Source organism: Taeniopygia guttata, chromosome Z (assembly GCF_048771995.1).
Source record: "Taeniopygia guttata chromosome Z, bTaeGut7.mat, whole genome shotgun sequence".
In the NCBI taxonomy this organism is placed as follows: Eukaryota; Metazoa; Chordata; class Aves; order Passeriformes; family Estrildidae; genus Taeniopygia; species Taeniopygia guttata.
The window spans coordinates 81,049,734-81,071,179 of NC_133063.1; the positions used below are offsets into that span (position 1 = coordinate 81,049,734).

Here is a 21,446-nt window from a genome sequence, read left to right on the forward strand (position 1 = left end):
TGAACAGCTGCCAGCAAAGGTGGAGCCCACAATGCAGCAAATGCATAACTTCATCAGTTTCTGCTGGGGCCCAGTGCTTGTTTTCCAAAGGCAGTATCAGGTATGAACAGACCTTCAGCATTCCCAACCTGCCCACTCCTTTACAAAGTGGCAGTGGCTCCAGCTCCAGGAATGGTTCCGTGCTGACTCACTTCTTCTGCAATACCCAGAGGAGCTGAGACAAACCACACACTGAGAATTATTACTCCAAGTTATTGCTTCCCTTGGGCTATTTGAATAACAAACAAAGAGAATGCATAAAGTGAATCCAGATTTTCCCATTTTACTCGTCCAGAGTATAAGCTCTTTGAGGCAGGAGAACTACCTTCACTTTGAATCTTGTACAATATTTTTCACCTTATCAACAATCCATGCAATAATGTATGTAACTGTTCTGTCCTTGCCAGAAAAGAAGACACAGTCCCATGTTCACTGATAAAGACCCTGACAGAAGTCCTGGGAGGACAGATTTGATTTGGATCAAGAAAAAAATACATACTGAAGATTGCTGTGGAATTAGCCAGAACGTTTTATGGTGGTTACACAAGATTTATGCTGTCTGTGGAAAAGTACAGATGACACTCAGCTGGCATAAAGTCAGAACAGCTTAGAAAGACAACAACTGATTCAATAAAAATTTAACCAGAACAAAATGGCAACTTAAAAATTTTCAAATGGTGCCTGTTTGTTCTCTCTGTCCTTTGCTTTGCATCTCAGGCTATATTTATTCTTTTGGAAGAGACTCTAAAATGTTTATGACTTTTCAGCTCATATCTAGGGGAGAGAATCTCATCTTACTGGTCAGAAGGGCATCCTCCACCAACTTGGCCTAAAGTTTATCATCTGTCACAATGTCATTAGTAGTTTCTGTTTACCAATCAGAATGTTGAAATAAACATCGTGATTAAAGTAAAACCACAAAAAAGAGAATAGCATACCAGAAGAACAGTGTGAATCCTCTTCCAGGAGGATGGAAAAATAGGGTCTGCCTAAGACAGGATCCCCAGACACCTCATTAAGATAAACAGCTTGACAACTGAGACACTGCCAAGTATAAAAAGCCAAACTTCCTTAAACTGTCTTTAAGTTGTTACTTCACAAAACACAATCCTCAACTAAGTATGAGCTCCACCATCACAGTGAAATCTCAGCTCCAGTGAAGACAGCAGCACAAATTCCCTGTGCTGCAAGGAGCCCAGAGCCACCTTTTGTTGTAGGGGGCTCACATGACAACATGCAGGCATCCACAGCCATGTAGCTCAACCTTGATCACCCCTGAGGAAAAACACACACTTTTAGACTCATCCTCTCTTAGAGGAGACACCTAAAATAGGTCAACTGATTTATACCCAAAAATGCTTTTTTACCTCCTCAGGCTGAAACAAAGATTTAAGTGACAAGCTCTATATTGCAGATACCTAAAATAAGCAGAAAGAAACCCACATAGAATTTTATTCTTGGTTTTCAGATGAAAACACAACTTGTATAAAAGGAACCAGCACATAATATAGACTGCTCTGTGGAAAAGACCAGAATACAAAGTTATTCATCACTCCTTCACCAAGAAGGCTCCTGATATTTACAGAGCAATCAATGAAATGGAAAGTTGGAAACATTAACTGTCCGTGCTAATCAGTGAGGTGAAACAAATTCCAAGTAAATTGGTCAAGTTTCCAGTAGATGCCACAAGATTAGCACATTTTTGACACTGTGATAACCGATAATTGATTTTCTATTTGGATAAAGTCACTTCAGGCTATATGTGTATTTTTTTTTTTATTGTATCATTAAGTTTCAGTGTTTCTTCACAGACTAAAAATGAGTAGAACAATGATAATTTTGCCCTTCTGCAAAATTTAATCATCCCAAGTGTACCTCAAAGTTTAAACATCCTAAGTGTACCCCACTACAACAGGATATATTTATGATTTATTCCACATCACCTCCTCCCTGATGTGCCTTGGGTTCAATCCTTACACAGGAGTTAAATCCTCACTATGGATAACTTTCCCATAACTTCACTTCAAAAATCTGTCTTCTGATTTTCCTCCAAATGTTCACCTCATCTGCCAAAACTAACATTGTATTTCTAACCTTCGAACTGGATTTCCAGGATGAGGGGAGGAAAATCTTCTGGCCTCTTATGCCCTGGCATATTCCACACCACAGTCTTTTTTTATTTGTGCCAACACTGATTGTTCCTAACAATGAATGTTGATTACTCAGATCTTAATTTCTGTGTTTTTCCTTTCTTACTGTTCCTGGTTAATTATATTATTATATGCACATGCATCGTATCTACCACACCTTGGAGGAGATCAGATTAGACAGATGGAAATATTCCAGTAAGATACAAATAATAGAGATACAATATAGAAAAATCAAGATCATAACAGTAATTCTGGAACTGAAAATTGTGAAATAGGCAACTATTAGTCAATGGCTGGTTTTTTAAACAAAATAAGTTTTATTTCCTATTTAGAGCTTTTTTAAGCTCCAAATATATAAAAATAAAATTTATTAATTAAAAATAAAAATATTGAATGGATATACCCAGAAGAAACCTTTCCAATTTCCACCAAGACCACAACTTTTGCTTTTCATCAGAATGTATATAACTTATTCAAACAGATTGCAGCAATTCAGTAACACCATGTGATTTATGGGTACAACATATCTTAAAACTAAAAAAAGCCCTAACACCTATTTAAATAACAGATTGTTATTAGAGTGGAATGGGTCTCTAGCACTCAGTATCTGGGAAAAGAAACATGCATCTTACACAGGAACTACTCTGCCAAAGAAAATATAACCTCTCTACAGCCACCATTTTCATATTTCTTACTGTTAAACACACAGCTTTACTCTACACATCCAAAGCAAATTTTGTTTTCCTGTTTGATAGATTAAATAACTTTAATAGTCTGGTTACTCTTCAGCTCAATGTAGAATGCAAATTTTACATCATCTCTATTTGGCATTGAATATTTTGGAGAAGAAATTAATTTTTTTTAATGGTTTTATAACCTCCATAGTGTTCTGAGACCTTTCTCTTGTTTCACTCTTCATCTTTACTGCTCCTACACGACAGGCTCCTTCCCCAAAAGGGTCCTTCCAACCTGCACATTACTGTGGCTCAAAACAAAGAAATCTTTCCAAGTATCTCCAGGACTACACACTTCAGTGTCTTGATAAAACACCAAGTTTGGCCTGGAAGCTTATTTCAGTGTATTTTTTATTATAATATTTCAGTGTATTTAACATTTCAGTATGTTAGAGACTCTGAAGTCCTCTTTGTTTTATGATATTTTCTGTAACTGACACCAGAAGGGCTCAATAGCTTTTACAGGTGTTCTTTTAAAATGCTCTCTGTAATGAGGACTTGACTCATTATTTAAGGGGAAAAAAAAGGTCACAATAATCAAAAGCAATTTTCAGTATAAACAGTAATCTGTTGTTACAAGTCAGGACTGAAGTATACAAACACTGTTGTTAATGACAATTAAATAACAACCCCTGAAGCATTGATACTCACCTTCTTTTTATAAAATACTAGAATATAATTTAAAGAAAAACTTGGAAAATGCCCCATCTATTCATTAAATCACTTGGATATCTATCCCTCTTTAAAATGCAGCTGAAACCTATGAGTGAGCTCAAAAATCAGAAGAAATGACTGTATCACAGACTAATAGCACAATTGTTTTAAGTGCCATTTCCTTCAGAAACCAGGCCAAAAGAATACTCATTTCAGACCAGAAATGTCTTAAATGTACCAGAGTCTCAGGGGAAGAAAAAAAAAAAAAAAGCAGAGTGCTGATGGAAAAAAGGAAAGGAATTGCAGAAAAATGTAACTGCAAAGTTTACCACCTATTCAACAGCTTATAGCATACAGAACACATTGCTTTCAGTCTATTATAACCCAAGATCTATTTTCTTATTTATTGGTAACAGCATAACAAGGGAGGGAATCCCTATCACTTATATCCTGATTCGTCAATAATTTGGAGGTCTAACGAAGACTCGAGCCAAGCAAGTAATTATTCAGATCAGTCCAAACAGAGTTTAATGAACAGTTTTCATTTTTCTGGAAAAAAGATATTTATTCTCCTTTAGGAACATCTCATTGCCCACCACCAGTTTCAAAAAATTGCTCAGTCTTTAAGTCAGTTCCACAGTAGAAAAGTAGCCACTGAGTATAGAAGTCTTATTCAATAAATATAATTTCAAATAAGGATTAATCTCAAAGTTTCCTTTATTCTTTTAATTAACATCTACGTCTAGGATAAATAAATCTTGATTTTTCCCAAAACACAAATACAAAAATGGTTTCCTTAATGTTAGTGAATCAAAATGCTAAGAAATATTATTCTGTGAGGAGAACACCTACATATAGAATGCTGGCATCTTTTTCATTTCTTCCCAATTTTCATCACCAATACAGCTGTACATCTCAATGAGGTATATTAATTAGTTTTTCTGTAACTGTAGAACAATTAATTAAAAGCCACTGGTAACTTCAGATCTGAAGTCTTGCTGGAAGGACTTACTAGCATTGAGGTTTTTAATTTTATTACTTATTTTATAAACATGTAAGTTCAAAAATCTGTACTTACTTCTACATGTGCAAATAACATTTGTTCAGTGTTATCGTTGTTTTTCTCCTTGAGGTCTGGTGGGATGTGTCTGTTTCTTACTTGGAAATGTGTCTTACTAAGATAACCATCACCAAGGTCCTGCGTTCAGAAAAAGAGAAAGAAAAAAGAAATTTTCTGTAACCAAAATGGTAAATGCCTTCACTGTTCTAGAAAATAAACAGAGCATGGTATTTAGGCACCGGCTCCAAGTCTTTTTATAGGCACTGAAGACTGCAGCGCTCCTCAGCACCTTCTCACAGATAGTTTACACCAGTTCTTGGTGTTGAAGTAAGTCAAAGACCTCAACAGCAAAAATAAAGTTTAATATAGCTATTAATGGAACACGACAACTGCACCCTGGGGGTCAGGATAAGTGCCAAAGAACAGGAAGGCAGTGCACCAAGGTGATGAAGAGATGAGGAATTATTAACGATTTTGACCTATTTCAAAGCATTCATGCCACGATTAACTTCCCAACTCGTGCGAAGCTGGTTTGGTTTTGCTCTGTTTCCCCCTCTAACTTTACAAAGTTCTAAAACAGAACAAAACAAAACCACTTCAGAATTTATGTATGCAGAGTCACAACTTGTTTCTTTCTCTTGATCACTTCTGAGGTCAAACGTAAGAAAAAACAGACAAAGCTGTGCCTTCTCCCAGTTCACATTTTATCATTTTGCTTCCCAGGCCACACAGCCCACAGTTATTCCTCGTACAATCCCAGAATGGCAGAAGAAAGGTTTAGGAGTTTTCCTGTATTACTGGCCTGTCTACATGCACATTTTATTTTTCCTAATTAGGAGCAAGAGGAGAGAAAATGTTTAGTAAGAGGTACACTCTGAAAGGAAGAAAGCACGTACAGAAAACAAAGAACAGTAGTTGCACGTTGAGGATTTGTTTCTTAAAGGAAACAAATAAATTGAGAGTTTATTAGCTGTTCCATTACATTTTATTTTAGACAAACAGAGAGCATATGCACAACATCTGATGAAAAAGGATTCCATTCAAAACTGTCTCACTACAAAATTCATTAACATAGCATTAAATTTCTTGACAAGACTGAAAATTTAACTATGATTTAACTCTTTGGTTAATTTGTATTCGCTGACACAGTTCATGCCATTTATCTTTACCTTTAAATCATCACAGGTTTTATACTGACACACTAGTTCTCTTTCCAAAGACACGTAGATTAAACGTACCTTCAAAATCTACTATGAGTTAATTGTTTACTTTGTTCTGATCAAGTTTCACGCATTTAAAAAAGGATAATGCTCTCTACATGTATTTTTTCCATTGATTTTTAAGCATGAATAACAGTATAGGGTGGATGGATGGATGGGTGGATGGGTGGATGGATGGATGGATGGATGGATGGATGGATGGATGGATGGATGGATGGATGGATGGATGATGGATGGATGGATGGATGGATGGATGGATGGATGGATGGATGGATGGATGGATGGATGGATGGATGGATGGGTGGATGGGTGGATGGATGGATGGATGGATGGATGGATGGATGGATGGATGGATGGATGGATGGATGGATGGATGGATGGATGGATGGATGGGTGGATGGGTGGATGGATGGATGGATGGATGGATGGATGGATGGATGGATGGATGGATGGATGGATGGATGGATGGATGGATGATGGATGGATGATGGATGGATGGATGATGGATGGATGGATGGATGGATGGATGGATGGATGGATGGATGGATGGATGGATGGATGGATGGATGGATAATGGATGGATGATGGATGGATGGATGATGGATGGATGGATGGATGGATGGATGGATGGATGGATGATGGATGGATGATGGATGGATGGATGGATGGATGGATGGATGGATGGATGGATGGATGGATGGATGGATGGATGGATGGATGGATGGATGGATGGATGGATGGATGGATGGATGGACGGAGCCAGCAGTCTCTGTAGCTGCATATCAGAGCAGTCAGGAAGGAGCAGCAGCCCTCCTGCTGCACTCTGTAGTGTTTTGTACTCTTCCATACCCCCATAAATCACAGCTGTAGCCAGAACCTTAGCACTTAATGTGCTAAGGGAGTCCCTTCCTACTACAGCTGTACCAAAAGCCAAAGGGAACTAATGCAGCTTTTGGTATGATTACCTGGACTAAGCTCCCTAAATATGAACCAAAATAAAGGGCCTCATTTGCTTCAGCTAAATCTCAACCTCCACAGCAAGATTTAACCATTCATCCTTAACAGCAGCACCCAAGTTCAGCTCCACCAGCTCCTGCAGTAGAGGTGCTCTTGGCTTTTTTACAGCTTTCTTCCGGTGGGAAAAAAAAATCCCAAACCAAGAAAACACATTATAAAAATAACATCATTTGGAACATTTCACTTACAGCTATAAATACAGGGTTCTGCCTGGGCCATGTGAGCTTATGTACCAAGAGCCAGCTCCATGAGAACAATGAGTATTTCATCATCTAAATTTAATCTCCACAGAAAACACGGCAACACAGGAACACAGTTCTACCAGCCTGGTTCACTTGTGTGGTCTCACTGCTATCAATGGGTCTATTCACGTGAGTCAGGAATGAGGAATGGGATCCAAGTACATTACATCAGCAAAATTAAGAGTGCCCCAAACTACCCACAACACATATGCTGGTTAAATTTAAAAAAAAAATTTAAAAAAAAAAAAAAAAGGACAATGAGACATCTTGTTGAGGAAAAGCTTTCTTCCCAGACTCCACACTGTAAATGGATGGTCTCCACGGCCACGTTTTTATCACACTGAAATCACAGAGTCGCCAACTTGGCCCATTAAAAGAAGAAAACAACCCTCTTAGAATTTTTTTATATGAGAACAAAAATCTATCTCATTCTGCTATTTCCAGCAAAGCTTCTTATTTCACAGAAAGTTCAGACTTTGACCCATGTATTAAATTCCCTGTAGAGGCTCAGAGCATCTTTCTTTGTTGAATAAATCCTCACAAATATAGCCTTGAACTGAAATCTAAAGTTTCAAATGGTTTTCTGTAAGAAAGGGTGCATTGTAACACTTGGCTAATATTTGCACTGTTATAAAAACTCCTAAATAGAACAACTCTAAGTCCAAGGTCCTCCCTCTTACTGAAATTCTGATAGTCTGTGATGAAAGTGTTACAATTATTAATGTACAACTACACATGTAAAAATGACAGCAAACACTGGAAAACATATGACTTTTCTCAAAAAAATTCATGAAAACATGGGAAACCAATGAAGCCTAAAAATATATACTTATACTCCAAAAAAAAAAAAAAAAAGCTAGAGTAGCAGATTTTCCACTATAGAAAGAATATATGAAAAAGAGGGCATGAAAACCTACATGCTGGAGAAAGCCAGCATGTATCAATACATCTTCATATTCTGTGACAATAAATTTTTATGTACTGTATCAATATATATTTATACACTATAATACATACACTGAATAATTTGTGTAGCTATTCACATATTAGTTTGACATTATCCTGAGCAAAATAACAAAAGTCATGCAGAACTCTGTAAATGAAAAAATATGTATAGTAAAAGCATTTTTCTTAAAGAAAACAGAATCTGTCTGTGTAATTTCAGAAGACATGTTTGGTTAATAAACATACAAGCTGGAACAATACATGCTCTGAATTCCCTAAGATATCTGTGGATTCCACAAGTGGAAATTTAAAAAAAATATAGCAATCCTACACTAATCTTCACATGCTACAGGATGAAAATTTATTAATTCAGAGATCTCAAAGTCTAACTTAAAAAATGGTGAAATCATCATAAAAGAAGTGATTCTAATGGGGTCCTTTGGGACTAGTCTTAGCCCTGTGCTATTTAAAATTTTGATTAATGACCTAGAAACAATATGTAGTTATTATTGTAGAGGTTTGAAAGTTATGGAGAAGCGGCAAATAACAAGGATTGATCATTAATATTAGCAGATACTTCTGGTTGCTGTATGGAACTGACAGGAATTGTTATGAAAATACTAAGCTAAGGATCTAAAACAAAAGCTATGTGCCATTTCAGCCTAAAGGGTTAAAGTGAACCCTGGATATAAAACCACACGAAGTTGCCCAGAGTAGGAGGGATTAAATTTCACATTCATAGGCTGGTCCTGGATGAAAAAGGGTTTTGATAGATTGGCCAAGATTCAGAGATCCACAGCCCTCTTCAATTCTTGCACTGGGCTAAGCCCTCACATCAACACATTTCTGCAGTTTAAACGATGTTTCAGCTTGTGGTGGTTGTCAACAGCTCAGAAAGCCCACCAAGAGTTTCTAAAAGTCAACACTCTGATTGTTTTACCTTGCTAGTTCTCCACTCCCAGCCATCTCCTATCTGCTGCGAATGTTTAACAAAGTCTTCACAGCACTGCTTGAATCTTTTCTCCCCCAAAAAGAAGTCTTCTTCACCTGCCATGCTGCAGGACTTGCACTGGGCTAAGCCCTCACATCAACACATTTCTGCAGTTTAAACGATGTTTCAGCTTGTGGTGGTTGTCAACAGCTCAGAAAGCCCACCAAGAGTTTCTAAAAGTCAACACTCTGATTGTTTTACCTTGCTAGTTCTCCACTCCCAGCCATCTCCTATCTGCTGCGAATGTTTAACAAAGTCTTCACAGCACTGCTTGAATCTTTTCTCCCCCAAAAAGAAGTCTTCTTCACCTGCCATGCTGCAGGACACCTGCAGAGCAAACCAAAGGTTAGTGCTGGCAGATGAGAAGAACACCAAGAAGTTTCACTAATTCATAGCAACTCAACAGTAAAATAACAAAGCACAGGGAAAAAAAATAAAAACAAAAACTATTGCTTTAAATAGCACAAAGACTTTTCTTCAATTCCATCACAGAATCATGGATCTGCGGAACAGCTGAGGCTGGAAGAGACCTTTGGAGACCTCTGGTCCATTCCCCCTGCCCTCAGCAGTGTCAACTGCAGCAGGAAGCTCAGGATGGTTTACATTTGGGTTTTGGTTATCTCCAAGGATGCAGATGCCATAGCCTCTCTAGGAAACCTATTTCAGTGCTCAATTACATAGCAGGGAATATTTTTACTTCTGTTTAACTGGAAGCACTTAACTATCAGTTTGTACTTGTTGCCTCTTGTGTTGTCTCAACTGAAGAAAGTCTGGCTCCATCTTCTTTATTCCCTCCCACCACGTATTTATGGACATTCAGAAGATCCCACTGACCCTTCTTTTCTCCAGGCTGATTTATCCCAGCTCTCTCAGCCTTGCCTTATACACCAAACACCCTTAACCATCTTTTGGGCTCCTTTGCTGGACTGTTTCCAGTATTGTGCTGTCTTCCCTGTACTAGGCAGCCCAGAGCTGCACTTTTAACATATATTTCTTTAATAGTGCAGTGCAGCTCTCTTTGGCCCAAAAATATGGCTTCAAAACTTTCCCTGTCCCTCAAAGGGCTTTCTCACAGGGTTTTGAAGATAAATTTTTTCTCAGAGAACTTGGTCATTTTTACTCAACCCCCTCTCACTCCTTGCCCATTCCAATGAGGATGTGTCACAAACACAGCTGGATTAATGTGCTTGTGGAGATCAGGCAGCACTGCAGCACCACAAACAAACCACCGAATCACAAAATGGTTTGGATGGAAGGAACCATAAAACTCATCTTGTTCCATGGGCAGGGACACTTCCCACTGTCCCAGGCTGCTCCAGCCCCTGTGTCCAACCTGGCCTTGGGCACTGCCAGGGATCCAGGGGCAGCCCCAGCTGCTCTGGGCACCTGTGCCAGGGCTGCCCACCCTCCCAGGGAAGGATTTCTTCTCATAATCTACTCCAAACCTACTCTTTCCAATTTTAAAGCCATTCCCCCTGTCCTGTCAGTGGCTATCACAACAATAACCTGTAACCATTACAACCAGATCACACCTCTCCTTAACAAGAAATACAACTGACACAGCATCTCACACAATGCTCATTATTTTTCAGTATTTGGCCCTGAGTCACATCATCATCCTGTCTGCCCACAACAAAAATTATTTATGAACACTCGAAACACATTACTCTCAACAGCAGTTAACCCAAGGCTCTGCGCCTCTTGGATGCCAGGAAAGGGGAAAAACAGGAAACAGACAGTGCAGGTGTTTCTGTAATGCAAATCACCCTCACTGAAAAACGTGAGGAGTGCACAGTTCCCTCACAGGGCTGAAACAGAGCTGTGTGCTGCTGGAACAAGGCAGTGAAGAACCACCGAATCCCAAACCCCTGGGGCTGGAAGGTTCCTCTGGAGCTGTCCCCTGGGCAGGGGCACAGGACGTGCCCAGCCGGGCCGGGATGTGTCACACAGGGCCCTGCAGCCCTCCCCGGCACTGTCCCAGGCTCTGCCCCTCCGTGCACACAGTTCTTCCTCCCGCTGCCCTGACACTCGCCGGCCTTTCTCCGATGGCCACGGCTGCTGCTGCGGCCCGGCCCGAGCTCCGGCAGCGCCGGGAGCTGTGGGATGGACGGACGGGATCCCCCCTCAGTTCCCTTCTCCAGGGCCCGGCCCGAGCTCCGGCAGCGCCGGGAGCTGTGGGATGGACGGACGGGATCCCCCCTCAGTTCCCTTCTCCAGCCCGCCCGGGCCGAGCTCCGGCAGCCCCGGGAGCTGTGGGATGGACGGACGGGATCCCCCCTCAGTTCCCTTCTCCAGGGCCCGGCCCGAGCTCCGGCAGCGCCGGGAGCTGTGGGACGGACGGACGGGATCCCCTCAGTTCCCTTCTCCAGCCCGCCCGGCCCGAGCTCCGGCAGCCCCGGGAGCTGTGGGATGGACGGCCGGGATCCCCCCTCAGTTCCCTTCTCCACACTCCGTGCAGGAGCCCCGAGCCGACCGGCCCGTCCCTGGCCGGCTGCTTGGAGGCCCGCACGAATTTTTTTATCCCCTTTCCTCCTCTCCTGGGTCTTCCCGGCCCCGGCGGACAGGGTCGGGGAGAGCGGGAGGGACCAGCCCCGCTCGCCGCCCCTCACGTACCGTGCGCTCCTCCTCCTTTTTCCTTTTCCTCCTCTTTTTCCTTTTCCTCCTCCTCCTCCTCCTCCCGCCGCTCCGGGCGCGCGCCGGCCCCGCCCCGCCGCGCATGCGCCGCTCCGGGCGCGGGGGCGGGAATGGGGGCGGGAATGGAGGACTGAGGGGTGAGGGGGAGTGGGGGGATGAGGGAATGAGGGAGTGAAGGAGTGAAAGAATGAAGGATGAGGGAGCGAGGGAATGGGGGGTAAGAAGGATGGGGGAATGGAAGGGGATGAGGGAGTGCGGGAATGAGAGGAATGAGGAAATGAAGGAGCGAGGGGGATGAGGGAGTGAGGGGATGTCGGAGTGAGGGGATGACGGAGTGAGGGGATGACGGAGTGAGGGAATGGGGAGATGAGATGGATGGGAGGGATGAAGGAATGAAGGGGATGAGGGGATGCAGGAATGAGGGGGATGGGGGGATGAAGGAGTGAGGAAATGGGGGATGAGGGAATGAGGAAGGAGCGAGGGGGATGAGGGAGTGAGGGGATGAAGGGGATGAGGGCGTGAGGGAATGGGGGATGAGAGAGATGAGGGAATGAGGAGGATGGGGATGAAGGAGTGAGGAAATAGGGGTTGAGGGAATGAAGGAGTGAGGGGATGAAAGAGTGAGGGAATGGGGGATGAGAGGGATGAGGGAATGAAGGCGTGAGGGAATGAGAAGGATGGGGGGATGAAGGAGTGAAGAAGTGAGGGGGATGAGGGAATGAGGAATGGGAGGGATGAGGGAATGAAGGCGTGAGGGGATGCGGGAACGAGAACGATGGGGGAATGAAGGAGTGAGGGAATGGGGGATGAGAGGGATGAGGGAATGAAGGCATGAGGGGATGCATGAGGGAATGAGAAGGATGGGGGGATGAAGGAATGAAGAAGTGAGGGGGATGAGGGAATGAGGAATGGGAGGGATAAGGGAATGAAGGAGCGAGGGAATGAAGGGTATGAAGGAGTGAGGAAATGGGGGATGAGGGAGTAGAGGAACGAAGGAGCGAGGGGGATGAGGGCCGAGGCGGGATGCAGGGAATGAAAGGGATGAGGGCGATAAGGGGTACGAGGGGATAAAGGGAATGAGAGGAACAAAGGGAATGAATGAGGGGCTCTCGGGGATGAAGGCCGAGGGGGCTGCAGGGTTGACAGGGACAGATGGGGTGTGGAGGCAGCGGGGCTAAGAGCCATTAGGGAGGGATGTGAAGGTCCTGAGGGCGATGAGGGACCCTGGGGGCTGCAGCCGCCCACCCCAGCCCGGTGTGAGGTGTAGGTGCCCAGCCAGCCCTGGAGGAGCCATCCTCCTCCTCTTCCTCCTCCTGCCCTCTGCATCTCAGCTCAGCCCAGCACAGGCTGTTTTTACGCCAAGCACTCCCCAGTATATCAGGCCTAGTCACCTTCCTGTCCCCGCTGTGTAAATATATAATGTTGTTACGTTTTGAGGAGGAGGTGGTGTGGAGTTAAGGTGGCAGGGGGGTCAACTGGGCACTTCCTAGGCCATTTCCAGGAGGTGCCAGCATGTATTCCAGTGTTCTTTCCATTTCCCAGCTGCGCTGTTTCCGTAATTGCCTGTAGGTCGGAGAATTTGGGAGGAGCATCAAAGCTCTTCTGCTATGCAAATGCTGTTGGAATTATTTTTAAATTAAAGAGTCTATTAAACCATAGGTTTTCCAATGGTAAAGTCTTGCCTGGCCCAGCTAAGCAGTCCAAGGTAGTGTGTGCAGAATGCACTACAACAGGATAGACATAAAATATATTTGTTTTACCTATTTAGCTATAAACTGCTGCTTTAAATATTCTAGGACTGTTGTGTGTATAGGAAACTACAGCTACTCCACCAGTCTGTAGACCACACTACTCAGGGAGAGCTTCTGTGATGTGACATTTTCTCTACTGTGCACTTCCTAATTTCCTTGTAGTTTGATGAATGTGGAGAGCTCAGGAGGGCAAAAGCTTTTTCTTTTTTTTTTTTTTGTTCTTTTTCTTCCTTTTCTCTTTCTCTTTTTCTTTTTCTCTTTTTCTTATATTCCTGAGGTAAAGAGTCTCTCTTTATTCTTAAAATTCCTTTTAGCAGCTAAGTCCTTCAAATAAATACCAGGGTTCATGTGTAGAGATGATTTTCACCACTTCTGATCAATGAAATATTCCACCTAAGTTTTCAGTTTTCAACATTAGGTGTATATATAAATGAAGTTTTACTTCATGAAGTTATTCTGGAGAATTATTAATTGTATTATATGTATTAATTGTATTATTTGAACAGATTATGGTGCCTTCATAGATTGGTATCTTCAATGCATACACCATTTTTAAAATCAGGCGCATAGTTTGGGTGATGCCATTATAATCTGTGATGCAATAGCTCTTATTTAATCATCAGAATTAATTATTTATATCATTCCTTACTGTTTCTTTTTTTTTTTTTCTTTTTAATTTGTTGAGTAAAACACCACGTTGTCACCCCCCACCCCACCCCACCCCCCATGAGTTTTGGGGGAGGATTTTTCACTGTGGAGTGTTCTCTCTGGGCCATTTTTGCTAACAGTAAATGCATGTGGTAATGAAAAAACGTCACGTAATGTTCATTTCCTTGGAAGCTACAGCTCCTGATTTCTAATTTTAGCTTTGTTACTGTCTCTCTGGATTATCTTAGGGAAGAATCGTTGGGTTTGAGACATGGCTCATATGAAAAGTGGCTGAGAGGGCCCTGATTTTGCATCTAAGCTGGCAAAGGAGTTGCCATGGCTGAAAAAATAAGGCTGAGCAGAGTGAAATTCTGTTCTTGCAACACCTGGTATCGGCTTGGTCATCTCCAGTCCCGTTGCCAGGGCACTGCAGTAGATTGCAGTGTGTGCCTCTTTATCAAGGGAAATACATCTGCTGCGGCTCTGAAATTACTGGACAAGAAGTCCCAAAGTGGGGGGTTCTCTCCTCTCTCCTCCTCCTTTTGCCTGAAAAAATGCCTCGGGTTTCCATCTCATCTCTGCCAGGCAAGAGCATTAATTGCCCTGTTCCATGTGTCACTGCTTGGATATTTATATACTTAAATGCATTAAAAAGTCATTAGACCGTTTAATTTTATCTAAATATATTACTATGCATTTAGATATATCTATTTTTCATACATTATCATTGATGATGATGAATGAGCAAAATCATTTATACAAATACCAAATTTTTATCAAATATCAAACTGAAAAAATTTTCAGAGTAAATTACTGTTGCTGTAGGAACTTAGTTGATCGGGGAATTTTGGAACTGAACTAAATAAAGATCATGGAGAATAATCCTTTTTCAGCCAGAATGAATGAACCTCTGAAATGACTTTTTCACCTCTTCATCCTGCTCTGTTGTCCCAGGAAATGCGGCTCCAGCCCAAACTCCCCGATCAGTCGAGCATTTCATGCAGCACTCCACTCTCCAAAAAGGAGAAAAGGTGACATTACAGCTCCCAGACTGGCAGAATTAACACCATCTACATTTCACCTCATGTATCTTCCTCAGTGTGCCTCATCTCCTGACAAAGTAATTCTCATGCTGCTTCTTACACTTTGTTCTTTGATTACTCTTAATTTCTGACACTGAGTGATGTCGCTGGGACAAAAATTATAATTTGTTAATGCCAGTGCCTGGCAGTGTTGCAAAGTTTTGTAACAAAAGAATATTGCCAGGTGTGCCAAATCAGAAATAATGGTGTGGCCAAAGTGAAATGCTTCTGAGAATGTCTTGTGAGGCTGCCTGACAGCATGCTCAAACCATTTCAGTTGTGCTATAACACAAAGTTTCTTCATTTTCTGTACGAATATGTAATAAGAATTAAACATAAGATATTTTGCATTTTTCTGCTGTGTTTGTTCAGGAGACTTAGTAGTCAAAATCTCCTCCCATGACAGAATGCCCACTTGGTAAATGGACAGTTGCTTTTTCAAAATTGTTAACAAACCCTGTTTTTCAGTAATCATTGTAATACTGCTCTTCTTTTGTGAGGTACACAAGTAGTGTTATTTTTCCTTTTGCTGGCAGAAAAAGAGGAATGAAGTGACCTGTTGAAGACTGTGGTAACTGCTGGGCCGGTGAATCGAGATGAATTTTGTCAACTTGTACTCTGTGCTTTCGAGTCTTTGAGCTCTTGGGCCCTGTGACTGTGCTGAAAGTTCAAAAGGAAATAAACTGAGAGGTACACAAACAGCATTCATTTTTCATGAAGGTTTTTATTCCACTCCAGTGGCAAATGTTTCCAATCAGCACTGAAGGAAGTACAGTCACAATGCAGTAGTTGTTGCCACCTTCAGTTTTTAGCAGTATTTCCTACCTTTTTCATTTTACATAAAAGTTGAATAAATCTTTCAGAGTTCAGATTTTTTTTTAATTTGTTTTGTATTCTCTTCAAGTTACTGTTATTCATGTTCCTTTCTTAATTTCTTGTTGCTTTGGTTTGTCGTTGTTGTTGTTTTCTCCTACTAACCCAATATATATCAAACTCAACTTGAGACAGGGTACCTAGGAAATACTGACACTATTTATTGAAAATATAGCAACAGTTGAAGGTCTTAAAAGTTTTGCTCCTGGGAAGGGAAATTGAATTTGGGGGGTTTTGCAGCTAATGAGAAGGACTGCTTGATGCAGAAAGATTTTTTTCCTAATTAGCTCACAACTTCTTGGTCAAAACAGCATTAAAATATCTGTAGACAGTGGAGCAAAGGTCATTATTATATGAAATTACAGTAAGAGGATACACTTATAACTAGAGTAAGTATGTATAATTCTAATAAATAAGCAAGTTAGTCTTTCTCTCTTGTTTCATTACACCAGCAAACTACAATAACAGTGTCGAGTTTACTAAAAAGTCAGAAATAAGTTCAAAGTGCAGAGTGTGTGTGTGAAATACTTTGGTAGGTAGATTAGAACTAGGATTACTTTTATGCAAATAACATAAATTAAGCCTATTGCTAAGGTCCAGAGTAAATTACTCTTCTGGTACAGGTCTAAGGAATTCTTTTACCTAAGGAGGCTGACCCAGTTGAAGATTGGGAGGGAAATTCTACACAGGTGAATGTGTTTTTTTTCTCTTTTTCTTTTTGGAAAATAAAGTAACTCAACAACAGAAGCTATCCAGAAGCCAGGCAAGAAGTAACACATGTTTAAAAGTATTTCTGTATATTTTTGTTACGGAATTAATGTAGAGTACATGCAGTACAGGTTGTGTCCCAGCAGGTTGGACTGAACACTTTGTCCTTGATGTCACAGCACTGCATGCACACAACACCTTACACAGCAGGGATGTATGGGATCTGTATGTTTGACCCCAGGATTTCTGAGGATCACCACAGGCATCATTCCAAGAGTTAGATTTGGTTTCATTCTCCTTTCTTCCCTATTTTTTCCCCTTTGCCTGTGACAGCAAAGCGACAAGCCCTGGAGCTTAAGCTCATGCTCCAACTGAGGCCCTTCTCAGTGAGGTTGTTACCCACAGAGTGTTATCACTCCCTGTTATTTTAGTAACAGCTAATTTCTCTTATTAGAGACCGTGAAATCCTTCTCTGACTGCTCAGATCCCAGGAGGAAGTGCCAGTTCCATACCTAGCAGTGGAGCAGCACAACCACACTGTGCTTTTGGCACGCTGGAGACACGCCAGAGCTCTGAAAACACCTCCTGATGGCAGCTGGGTGAAAACTGTGGGGGCAGTATCCCAGGTTTGGGGGGTCTGGGAGGGCTACAAGGGGTATGGGGGTGTCTGAGGGGGCTAAAGGGGAATTATCGTGGGTTTAAGGGAGGTCTAGGATGCTGGAGAGGCTTGGGGGAGCTGTTAACAGGATTATCATGGGTTGGGGGAAGTCTGGGGGGCTGTGGTGTTTTTGGGGTAGCTGCAGGGGTTTCTGTGGGTTTATGGGGGTCTAAGGAGGAGCACAAGGGGATTGGGGGTGCTTTGGGTGTTATAGATTTGGGGCACTGTAGGCTGTCTGGTAGGGGCTATAGAGGGATTATGGGGGTCTCTGGGGAGGCTGTAGGGGGTAATGGGGTTTATCATGGATTTGTGGTGGTCTGGGAGGGTCTGAGGGAGCTGTCAGGGAGTTATGGTAGGTCTGTAGGGGGTTTTCTTGGGGTTTTGGGAGTGCAGAGGAGCTGGGGGGTTCTGGAGTGTAGATGTGAAGGGGCTCTAGAAAGGTCTGGGGTGCTGTGGGGGTTCTAGAGGGACAAGAGGGTTAATGGGGAGGTAAAATGGAGTGGGGGGTTCTGGGGGAGTTGGGAGGGGTTGTGAGGAGTTCCCTTGCATGTGGGGGCTCAGGAGGAGTCTGTGGGGATATTAAGGGCTTATCATGAACTTGGGGCAGCTCTGGGGGGTCTCAGGGGGCTATAGGGCAGAAATGGATTTGGGGAGATTTGTGGAGCTGCAAGGGGGGGTTTATCATGGGATGAGGTGGACTTTGGAAGTTGTGAGGGGGTTATGATGTGTCTCTGGGCTTCTAGAAAACATCCAGTGGTTGATGGACGTGGACTTACAATAATGAAATTAAATTGCTTTGTGCTGTCAGAGGGCATGCTGGTGATACTAGTGTGAGTTCATGAACAGCAGATTGGAGCAGCTTCTGTAAGAAACTTAAAAGTTTACTTGGAAAAAAAAAAAGTTATTAAATATCTCTTAAGTACAAATGCATAGCCTGGTGATAGAGTCTCTGTGAGCATTTCAAAGCCACTTGTTAAAATGTGAGTTAAATGGGTGCAGAAACAAAGTAGCCTAAAACAAGGGATTATACAGTTCTCCTTCAGGCCTCCCCTCCCCGAGGAATTCTAATCGTTTTACTACTCTCTAGCACTCCTAATACAACAGTTGTGGCACTGGAGAAAATCCCAGTTTTAATGTCCCCACCAACAGAAGATCATGCCCTCTAATTATACATTTTTAATATACCTTTGTCCCATTTGTTAATGATAAGAATTTTCTTTACATCACAGAAACGACCTGCTGCCTGAAATGAAGGGGTTAGAATGTGTTAAAATATCATGTCTATGCTAGACTTCACCAATACTCTGTTAAATAATATAAATTTATTTATGGCATTCATGCTTTTGTTTATCATTATTTGGACAAGGCCAAGGACTTTTTTTTTTTCTTTCCTTTCTTTGAATTACAGAGCCCAGGAATTTGCCATAATCTCCAAAAGTCCTATCAGCAGTTAAATTAGAGGTACTATTAAATTTAATTTTGTGTGGGTTGGGTGGTTCATCTCCCCATAACATCTGCACATTTATTCAGATAAAGTTTGAAACCTGCAGCATGCTGCATAATCACTGCATACATCAAGCAAGATGATCCTTTCAATGTTGCTGGAATACTTTCCTGACCCTGAAACTGCTGACAATTTCCACTGCAGAAGTGTGTGTGGGAAAAAAAAAAAAAAATGGATTAGTTGGGCTCCAACCCTTCAAACCATGTAGAATTTCAACACTAGGTTCTTCTTGCAGTTTCAGTACTCTCATCAGTACTTGCCTCAGAATTTCTTACTTTGGTCCATGATTCCCAAGAGCACTGGCCCCACTTGACCAGATTTACCCTGGCACAAGGGTTCACTGAAGTATTTACCTGCAGCACAGTTGAAGCACACGGGAAGATTTCAGGCAGGGCAGGGGGTAGAGGTTACCCAAACCACCTCCAATCCCCATCCCCAGCCAGTCTGCAGCGCTTTCACCGGGTAAACAACACACCAGGAGTCAGAGGAATTCGGGAGGAGAAGAGTCTGGGAGCAATCTGCCACCGAAATTTGAATGATTTATTTAATAACACTGCGAAACGGCACACTTTAGCTTCAGCAGCTCATCAGCGCTAGCTGCCCTGATCTGTGCTCGGCACTGACAGCTCCTTACCATAACAATGGGATCCAGGGGCCAAACCCACCGCCCGAGCAGCTCTGCTGTGTCAGGATTCATTCAGCACAGCAATCACTCTGCGTTATCCGGGCTGGAGCTGGGGCGGCGACACCTGAGGAATGACAAACCTGGCTGAGGTTCAGACCGAATCACCGAATTCTCTTCCCAGGAATTTTCACGGGAACAGCTACATTCGAGAAACAAAGCCAAAATAAGATGTAAAATTAAACGGTGGACCCCTGGCTTATGATGCAAATAACATACAATCACTTGTACGTGATTTTTAGAGGCCAGAGAGGCCTCTAAAAATCTTCTGCATGTAAGAATAGCGAATGTGCCCACGAGCACCAGTTCAAGGGAGACCCACCCAGCAGCAGCGATCCCGAGCGCTGCTTCCCCAGCTATGAATGTGTTTTTGTCTGCTGACCCAACAGTTTACCCAAATCCAGGTCGATTTCTTCTTAATCCCTTTTATCCCAACTCCTGGTAACTTCTTCTGTCCCCTCACCTGCTCAAACAACGTGGCTTTAGGGATAGGCGTATTTTATTCATGTAAAAATACATATCTGTGTATGTTTGCAACAGCACCTACAAATGTTGTCTGTCTGGCAAATTATCTTGCCTTTTTCAGGAAAACGTTTACACGCTGAGGTGGCTAAAAGCACCTTGGGAGATGACAGCTTGTTGTGGGTTTCCAGGAGCTGAGGAACAGCTGCTCTATCCTGATTTAACTGGGAAATGTCGGAGCCCAGCACAACCCTCTGGCTGCGCTGGATGTCTCCAGACCCTGGCATGAAGTTAAAAACACCTGTGGGTTCCATTTTAGCCCATGGAAAAAGCTGTCAGCTCTGTATGAGGAATTACAAGCCACAAGGGTTTGAGCAGTGTGGTAGTTGAATTAACACAGGGTGGAAAAGTAGAATTTTGGTGCTTTTAGACTAGGATTCAGGGGGTCAAGATGGAGGGATTTGGGCATGTCCTGAGCTTCTCCTTCTTGTCCTCCATGCCTTGCTGTGATGGTGACACTTTTCTATTGGTTTAAGGTGACACTTTTGTATTGGTTTAAGGCACAGACACACTGTCCAACATAAATGACAGATATTGGCACAGTATTATAAACATGGCACAGGTAGTTTTTGGTATAAAATGTGAACACCACCCTGAGGGCAGACAGAATGCCATGGCCGAGCTGCTGGACTGAGCTCAGCAGGGCAGAGAAAGAATGTTCTAGATAAGGGAAAATAAACAGCCTTGAGAAACTGATCCTACACATTTCAGACTCCTTTGGCTGCATGGGCTGGGAGAACAAGGACTTTTTACACTCTTGGGGTCACCTCAACACCCAGACCCCAAGAGGGAATTGCTGGGGGATAGCAGTGGGGCTGGTGTCACCCATTTCCAGCTCTCACCTTCTTCCATCTCTGCCCCTGCTCTCTCCACTGCCTTTCACAGGTCACTGCCTCCTTGCTGCTATTTCCACCTACCTGCAGAATGAGGATGAGGAGGATAATGGAAGAGGTGTTTTGAAGATCAATTCAATACTACTTAAGGCCCTTTCAGGTGCTCAAGTGAGAGCATGGGTGTATAGAAAATCAAAGCATAATTATTATGAAAATGTACAGTATTGTTCAGAGTAAAAGGGAAGGGAAGGCAGGATGATGAGATAATCAGACCACTGTAACTGAAGGATTTTGAGACATGATATTAAGTAAGTAAAAGGAAACATTTTTAATTGAGCTTAGGGAGGGTATTTCTAGCAAGAAATGGTAATTTCTCTAATTTTTTTTTTTTTCATGTTAACTTCTGAGTTTGGGCAAGCCTCTAAGACCACCAAGTACAACCTTTAACCCAGCACCACATGTTCACCACTAAACCTTTTTCCCAGGTGCCACAATGTTG

At 42.5% G+C, this 21,446-nt stretch overlaps 1 protein-coding gene and 1 long non-coding RNA gene across 8 annotated transcripts in view; one reads left to right on the top strand and one right to left on the bottom strand.

Moving 5' to 3' along the window:
* ATG10 (autophagy related 10) overlaps positions 1-12,533 on the bottom strand; it is a 59,578-nt gene extending 47,045 nt beyond the window's left edge. The window contains exons 1-3 of one of the 4 annotated variants that reach the window (XM_072921840.1): positions 11,666-12,246; positions 9,254-9,379; positions 4,656-4,775 (exon numbers count right to left, since the gene is read on the bottom strand). In XM_072921840.1, coding sequence (XP_072777941.1) covers positions 4,656-4,775; positions 9,254-9,379; positions 11,666-11,770 — 351 coding nt within the window. In that variant the 5' untranslated portion in view covers positions 11,771-12,246. Of the gene's footprint in view, positions 1-4,655; positions 4,776-9,001; positions 9,151-9,252; positions 9,380-11,665 lie in introns of those variants that run through there. The other 3 variants (XM_072921839.1, XM_012577795.5, XM_072921838.1) reach the window with 3 other exon arrangements.
* Positions 11,844-18,868, top strand: LOC115491197 (uncharacterized). 4 transcript variants are annotated; one of them, XR_012052785.1, is made up of 5 exons: positions 11,846-11,903; positions 14,979-15,205; positions 15,704-15,857; positions 17,203-17,374; positions 18,815-18,868. It is a non-coding gene; the product is annotated as an uncharacterized lncRNA (long non-coding RNA). The 4 variants fall into 4 exon arrangements; XR_012052786.1 differs by lacking the exons at positions 17,203-17,374; positions 18,815-18,868 and having other exon boundaries at positions 11,844-11,903; positions 15,040-15,205; positions 15,704-15,871; XR_012052784.1 differs by lacking the exons at positions 17,203-17,374; positions 18,815-18,868 and having other exon boundaries at positions 15,704-15,871.
* Positions 18,869-21,446: the final 2,578 nt, after the last annotated feature.